The 7,439-nt window shown below is 39.7% G+C and overlaps 1 protein-coding gene across 1 annotated transcript in view; it reads left to right on the top strand.

Annotated features, from left to right (window-relative positions):
• The window catches only part of NEB (nebulin), a 95,969-nt gene that overhangs the window by 43,520 nt on the left and 45,010 nt on the right, over positions 1 to 7,439 (top strand). The window contains 15 exon segments of the mRNA XM_017823712.1: positions 6 to 60; positions 932 to 1,135; positions 1,335 to 1,439; positions 1,993 to 2,097; positions 2,186 to 2,497; positions 2,788 to 2,892; positions 3,146 to 3,244; positions 3,420 to 3,521; positions 3,856 to 3,963; positions 4,771 to 5,082; positions 5,187 to 5,291; positions 5,376 to 5,480; positions 5,875 to 5,979; positions 6,873 to 6,980; positions 7,066 to 7,179. Coding sequence (XP_017679201.1) covers positions 6 to 60; positions 932 to 1,135; positions 1,335 to 1,439; positions 1,993 to 2,097; positions 2,186 to 2,497; positions 2,788 to 2,892; positions 3,146 to 3,244; positions 3,420 to 3,521; positions 3,856 to 3,963; positions 4,771 to 5,082; positions 5,187 to 5,291; positions 5,376 to 5,480; positions 5,875 to 5,979; positions 6,873 to 6,980; positions 7,066 to 7,179 — 2,044 coding nt within the window.

Below are 7,439 nucleotides of genomic sequence, written 5' to 3'. Positions count from 1 at the left end.
TGTCTTCCTGACCAGAACGACGTGATCCACGCACGGCAGGCCTACGACCTGCAGAGCGACGTGAGTATCTCTAGAGGGGTGGTGGTTGCTACTCTTGCTATTTAATATATTGCAATCTTGATGGTTTGATATTATACAGTTACAACAGATTTATCTTTAGACTGTTTTCTTAAATTTTTTCCAATCTGCTCTTTTTCACCTTTAAAAAGCCTTCATTTTCCCTCTAAATTTTATAAATCTTTAATTGGTATCTGCTGGGTTACATGTCCTTTTGGAGTGGTATGATCTGGAGAGGATGATGGATTTGTCTCTCTTGCTTTGATGGGACTTAGGAGTAAAAGCTATTTGCTGCCTGAAATCAGGTGGCTTTTGTTACTCCTGTTTATTTGAGTCAGCTGGAAATAAATATAATTGGAAAAAATCAGTGTAAGGTACAGATGAAATGTTTTAGTGGCTGATTGAGCAGGAGGAGTCAGTGCAGCTGATTTCCTGACTTGGCTTTGCTGCTTACCAGTCAACCTCAGTCACTGTTCCAGTATTCCAATTCTGAGCTTTGAGGTGAGATTCATGTTCCTTGCTTTTTTCCTTGCCAGATTTCCTGGTGGGCATCTTGTTTTTTTGTTTGGACTTGTATACTGTTGAAATGAGGAGTCTTTTAAAATCTTAATATTCATAACCATTAGCAGCAATTCATTTCAGTTGTTTCCCCTCTATTTAACTCCACAAGGTTTAGAAGGTGTTGTTTAAGAAAGGAACTACTTAAAACCTGGTTCCCAGATTTAATTTTACTTATTACAGTGGACATCTCTTGTATGTAAAAAGGATTGATCTATCTCTAGCTAGATATGAAACATATATTGCCTTCTATAATTTAAAATAATGAAGACAGTAATTTTAAACACAAGGTTTTTCTTTTCCATGTCTCCTTTAGGCTGTGTATAAGGCAGACCTGGAGTGGCTCCGTGGAATTGGCTGGTTGCCCAACGAGTCTCCAGAGATTAAGAGAGTGAAGAATGCCCAGGATCTCCTGAGTGACAACGTGTACCGGACACCCATCGACAGCGTGAAGTTCACCAGTGTGGTGGATTCCCCAGACATTGTCCTTGCTAAAACAAATGCTGAACAGCTCAGCATCGTACGTAACAACCTCCTTGAGTTCTTAAAGGGAGAAATCTCGCTGCTAAAATACAGAATCAATCAGTGGCATTTTAAGTTCAATGCTTTTCCAAGCTTTTTATTCTTTAGGGATGATAATTCAGCAGAGATTTGTGGGATTTTATGCTGTTGACAAGTGAAATTCCATCATTATAATATAAAATGAACTGTTTTAACAGCCAAAATACAAAGAAGCCTGGGAAAAGGACAAGACCATGATCCATATTATGCCAGACACACCTGAAATCAACCTAGCCAAGGCTAATGCTGTTAATTATAGCCAGGTATGCTTGTCATTGTTTTCTGCATTTTCTACTTTCTACATTATTTCTATTACATTCTACTATTCTCTACATTTCTCTAAAATAGTATGTGTGTCCTGTGAATTATATCATTCTAAGATGTTGCTTCCAAAGCTGAAGATTAAGTCACGCAAGTCTCATTGAAGTCTGTCCTCATACAGGACTTGCAACATTCCCTTCAAGTATTTAGATATTTTAAAATAAGTTCTTGCATAAAACTGTTTAAAAATTATTATTATGATGCACCATTCAGGTAATATTTTATTGAAATAGATGTGAGCCCAAGGCGTATAAATATTTTCTAAGCTTTTACAAACACCCTTCTGTGCTTTATAGGTTGCAAAACTGGTGTTGCAGGCCCTGTGCATGTTTTAAAGGCAGTGAGACTTGCAGCACAATTTATGGCTGGGAGCAGGAGTCAGGCACAAAAAAAATTCATTGGTATTTCAGCACACAGGTGGCAGGAACTCTGTGTTTCTTTAATGGCAAGTGGCAGAGCATTCAGCATATGTGTGGCATTTTTCTGTCTCTTCAGAAAATGTATAAAGGAGCTTGGGATGAGTTGAAGTCGAGCTATGATTTGAGAGCGGACGCAATCCCCATCAAGACAGCCAAGGCTTCCAGAGAGATTGCCAGTGATGTAAGTGCCCAGAGACACGTGGATCTTCACGTGCTCTAAGAACTATTTATGATACCTGTTATAATGGTGACCTGTGCTCTATCCCCAGTACAAATACAAACTGGAGCACGAGAAGCAGAAGGGACATTACGTTGGAGTTCCGAACGCCAAAGGAGACTCAAAAATCCAGTTTGCCCTTGACGTAGCCAAAGTTCAGAGCGAACGAGAGTACAAGAAGTACTTTGCCAAGCTGAGGACCCAGTGCCACCTCCCAGTGGACATGATGTCCATCGTGGCAGCCAAGCACGGGCAGACTTTGGTCAGCGACGCCGATTACCGGACGTACCTGCACCAGTGGATCTGCCTCCCAGACCAGAACGATGTCATCCATGCCAGGCAGGCCTACGACCTCCAGAGTGATGTAAGATATCACGAAAACATCCCTTAATGCAGTAATAAGTTGTCCCTTCTTTTTTTGCTTCAGCAATAAATAGTGGAAACCTGCTGAACTCAGAGAATTGGCTTTGCTCTCTGTTAGGAGTACAAAATATATACTGCTTATGTTTTGCCAAGTTTAAAGAGTGATAAATTCAGATATAGTGCTCATGTTGGAATTATTGCTCTCCTTTTAGCCACTGGAAGTAAGAGCCATTATTTATGGATCTTGCTGGAGCTGTAGCTAACAGCAGGGACCCTACTTTGTTTTCCCAGGCTGTTTATAAAGCTGATTTGGAATGGCTGCGGGGCATTGGATGGCTGCCAAATGATTCCCTTGAAGTCAAGCGCGCCAAATATGCTGGAGATCTCTTGAGTGAGGTAACAAAATGGCTTTCAATACTATGATTTTCTTCAGGGTATTAGTCATCCAAAGTATTTTAAATGGTTAAATACATTGGTTTGTTTCTAATGAAAAAGACAACTGTAGTATTTGCACAACATTCATTGTGCATGGAGAGTTTTACTTCCACGTAAACCTCCTTGTCTTGAGCCTGTATTCAGAATTGCTGTGTTAGCCAGGAAATGTTCCAGGGGGATCTGACTGTTCTTTCCTTTCTTTCCTCTTGCACAGAGAAAGTACCGCACAAAGGCTGAAACTCTTCCCTTCACCGCGGTGGCCGACAGGGTTGATTATGTCACAGCGAAGAACAGTGGGGAGATTCTCAGTGATGTGAGTTTGCTCCCAGGGGTCTGGGCTACATTTGACTTCTAGGACTCTGTACTTAATGTGTTTTGTCTAATAACCCTGCAAATTCAGGGCTTTGTACAGTATTTCGTGCATAAATTATGTGTTTTCCAAAGTCTGTGGTGGTGCTACAAGGCAGTTGTGTCTTTCTCTGTTCTAGATTAAATACCACAAAGCCTGGAATGAGGCCAAGTCCAATTATACCCTGACAGATACACCACAGCTGGATATGGCCCGGGAGGCAGCCAGGATTCTAAATCAGGTACATGATCCCTCCTTGACAGTTTCCACTCACATTAATAACTCTTTTAAGGTATTTAGAAATTCTGCTTTATTAAGAACAACCCAAAGGAAGGATTTGTTATTGTTATACTTTAATATAGGTCACACATATAGAATGGTTTGGGTTGGAAGGGACCTTAAAGCTCATCTTTTTCCACCCCCTGGCATGGGCAAGGACACATTCCAATAGACCGGGTTGCTCCAAGTCCTGTCCAACCTGGCCTAGAAATACATATATATATATATATATACACACACTGTGATAGTTATCAATATAGTAGTGTTGAATTCCTCCTCACTTTTATTTTCCACAGAATTTATATAAGGAAAGCTGGGAGAAAGAAAAAGCCACTGGGTACCTGTTACCTCCTGACACGGTGCAGATCTCTCATGCCAAGCACTCGAGCGATGTCCAGAGTGAGGTAATGATTTTTCTCCTTAGGAAAACAAGTGCTTGAAAACTCGAAATGTTAAAGGCCTTGGGAATACAACAACAGACTTGGAAAGCTTTCAATTTGGGGTAGCATCCAGGCTTTTCATGAGCCACTGTCCTCCAAAGAATTCAACCATCTTGGTGATAATGGGTTTTGGTGCTATCAATGCTGGAAGGTCAGGCTGACCCTTCCACATTCACTCTCTCCAGAAAGTCCTTTCAAAATCAACTGAGGTGGACTTTCATATTTTATAAATGTTAAAAAATTGAAGTGATATTAGGATTCTAATATATGGCTCTGATTTCACTTTTTTTGGCGTACTATGGAGGCTTCCTCCTTGAAAACCTGTAAGCAGGTACACACTTTACATTTGCAACTTGTGCATAATGGATATTAAAATTATTACATGATTCTTTTTTGGAATATACATTTTATCAAAACAGTGTGATGTAAATACCTTAAATAAACATCCACTCTTCAGACAGTCTCAAATAATTTGTTCCAAAAATGAAACTAAATGCACTTATTAGCAAATATTTCCTCTTGTGTTGACAATACTGATTACTGAAAATTGGTAGCATTTCAGTCCAAAAAATGCGATATTTTGAAGTGGGAGGCCTATAAAAAGTAATATTACTGTATGCCTCATATTTTTATCTGGTCATGTACTGAAAACCTAAGGCTGCACTGGACAACTCTTTGTCTCATCTGCTCTTTGTGTAGCTGTTCCCAGGTTAGAACCAGACTGGGCACGATCAGTGATGATTTATCCCTATTTCTGCCCTCTTCCATCAGCTGAAATACAAAGCTGAGTATGTGAAGCAGAGAGGTCACTACGTTGGCGTTGCCAAGATGAGGGATGACCCCAAGCTGGTGTGGTACGAGCACGCGGGCGAGATCCAGAACGACCGCCTGTACAAATCCGACTACAACAAAACCAAGTCCAAAATCCACATCCCTGTGGATGCCATGGCAGTCGTGGCAGCAAAGGAAGGTCAGAACTTGGTCAGTGATGTTGACTATCGCCAACACCTGCACCAGTGGACGTGTCTTCCTGACCAGAACGACGTGATCCACGCACGGCAGGCCTACGACCTGCAGAGCGATGTGAGTGATGCTACAGACACACTGGGCCATTCCCACTTAGCATAGTGCATAATTCATCCTGAATTAAATAATTTCCTTCCTTTTCCATTGTCTTTATGACTCAGAACGTTTACAAATCTGACTTGGAATGGCTCCGTGGCATTGGTTGGATCCCTCTGGATTCGGTGGAGCACAAGAAAGTTAAGACTGCCCAAGAACTGATAAATAAGGTAAGAGAGAATATTTCAGCGGTGGCACAGTGAGCACTGCTTTCTCATGCCCAGTGTTTAAGGTATTATTTCATCTCTTTGCAGAGATCATACACCAAAGAAGCCCTGGATAACTTTTCCAAATACACCAGCGTGGTTGACACTCCCGACATCGTGTTGGCGAAGATGAACTCTGTCAACCAGAGTGATGTATGGACTGTTTCTTATACTAGAAACTTATATACAAGAATTAGTAGATGATTTAATTGTTTCTGCTAAATTATCCTATGTTTAGCCCTATGTGTGTGTGTGAAAATGCTGCTTCATTAATAACGGGCTTTCCTGGGATAAATAAATTTAGTAAGAAGTGATATAAATGAACAACAAAATATTCTAGCCAAAATAATTTAGCATTTTGCTGTAGAAGGGTATAGAATGTGACTGATTTAGACTTCACATAGGTTTTGCTTATGGTAGTTAAAAATTGAGTCTTGTTCTCAGGATATACATAAGAGAAAATTAATGTCTACTTCCAATAGTTGGACTAGTTGGAATGATGTATTTCTCCCGTGACTTTGATACTGTGTTTGTTTTCTTTTTGTAGCTAAAATACAAAGAAACCTTTAACCTTGAGAAAGGCCAATACATCGGGTCTGACGATACTCCTGCGCTGCACCATGCCAAGGACATGTCCTTACTCCACAGTGAGGTAGGATCCCAAAAATATCCACCTCGTCCCTGATTTCTTTGTTTGGAAAGCAGCAGAATGCGGAGTGGACTTCAGGAAACTGTTCTACTCCTGTTTCTGTCAGAGGTCTACTGGGTGGCACTGGGAAAGTTATTTAATTTCTAGGTTTGGATCACTGGAATCAGGATAATTTCTTTCCTTTTTGAACTGATCTTAAAGCACAGCTGGGTGGTGTTTGGAAGAGGGAATAGTAGTAGTAGGGTTTGTGTGACAAAACCAATTTATAATTCCATCCAATGATCTCTTCCTTGGCTACTGATGAAATTCACAGTTATTTTTTTTATAAGAAAGGAAAATTGTAGATTACTTACATTATTAAACAGTTACTTTTGAGTAGTTTTACTAATTTTAATGGGAAACCTCTGGTTTTTGAAAATATAAGTGACCACTCATTCATGTAAGTAGACACTTCATAATTCAGTCTGAAGGTAAATATTTTGAATATTTAACATAATAAGATGCATTAGAAAAGTGCCACTGACACAATTAATGTTTCTATAATAAACACCCATATTACTTGCAGATTTTTCACAATTTTGATCACATAAAATTATCAATCTTAATTCTATACTGCACTTTTGAACAAGAGTTCATAGCTACATTGTGGATATTTTTGTTACTCTTCTGGATATAAATATAATAAAGAAAGCAGAAATCAGCTCACATTTGTGCTCAGGTACCTTCCTGGCATGGAACAATTACTCTGCTTGCCTTACACTGAATAAGTGTTCAAAATAAACGTTAATTTACTTTCTTGGGAACCACTCCATAAAAATAATCTCATTCCATGTGTGTTTCTTGGAAGGTATAATTGATTTTTTTTTTTTAACCAAACCTGTATGTGCTTTGTCTAGAAACTTTACAAAAAGGCTTGGGAGCTCAGCAAGCCCACTGGATACACTCTGGATGAGAAGTACGTGCCTCTCGTTGGAGCCAAACACGCAAACGATATCAACAGTGAGGTCAGGAATTCTCCATCCTTTCCTTTTTTTCCCCCCATCTTTCTGTTAGAATGAACATTAAAACTCCCTTGTGAATATTTTGCAGCGCAAATATAAGGAAATATATGAGAAGCTGAAAGGCCATTACCTGGCTGGGAAGGAAATTGGGGACTTCCCCGCTGTCGTTCACTCGCTGGAATTCCAGAAAATGAGGAGCGCGGTAAGGAGAGAATTATCTGAGCAGATCATCTTCCACTGTCTTTATTTCCCTATTTATTTCACTGATGAAATTCATTATTTCATTATTCAAACATAAATCCTGCAATGCTTAATAGAATTACAGAATCACAGGGTCATTAAGGTTGGAAAAGACCTCCAAGGTCAAGTTGGACTCATCAAGTCCAACCTCAACATCAATCCACAATAACATCAGTCAAAGTGATTCCAACAAGTTTGTGTTTCCTGACTGGTTATTTTATA

The sequence above is a fragment of the Lepidothrix coronata genome, unplaced genomic scaffold (genome assembly GCF_001604755.1).
Source record: "Lepidothrix coronata isolate B3197 unplaced genomic scaffold, Lepidothrix_coronata-1.0 Scaffold105, whole genome shotgun sequence".
Classification (NCBI taxonomy): Eukaryota; Metazoa; Chordata; class Aves; order Passeriformes; family Pipridae; genus Lepidothrix; species Lepidothrix coronata.
Note: the sequence above shows the minus strand (reverse complement) of the source record. Positions and strands in the feature narration are given on the sequence as shown.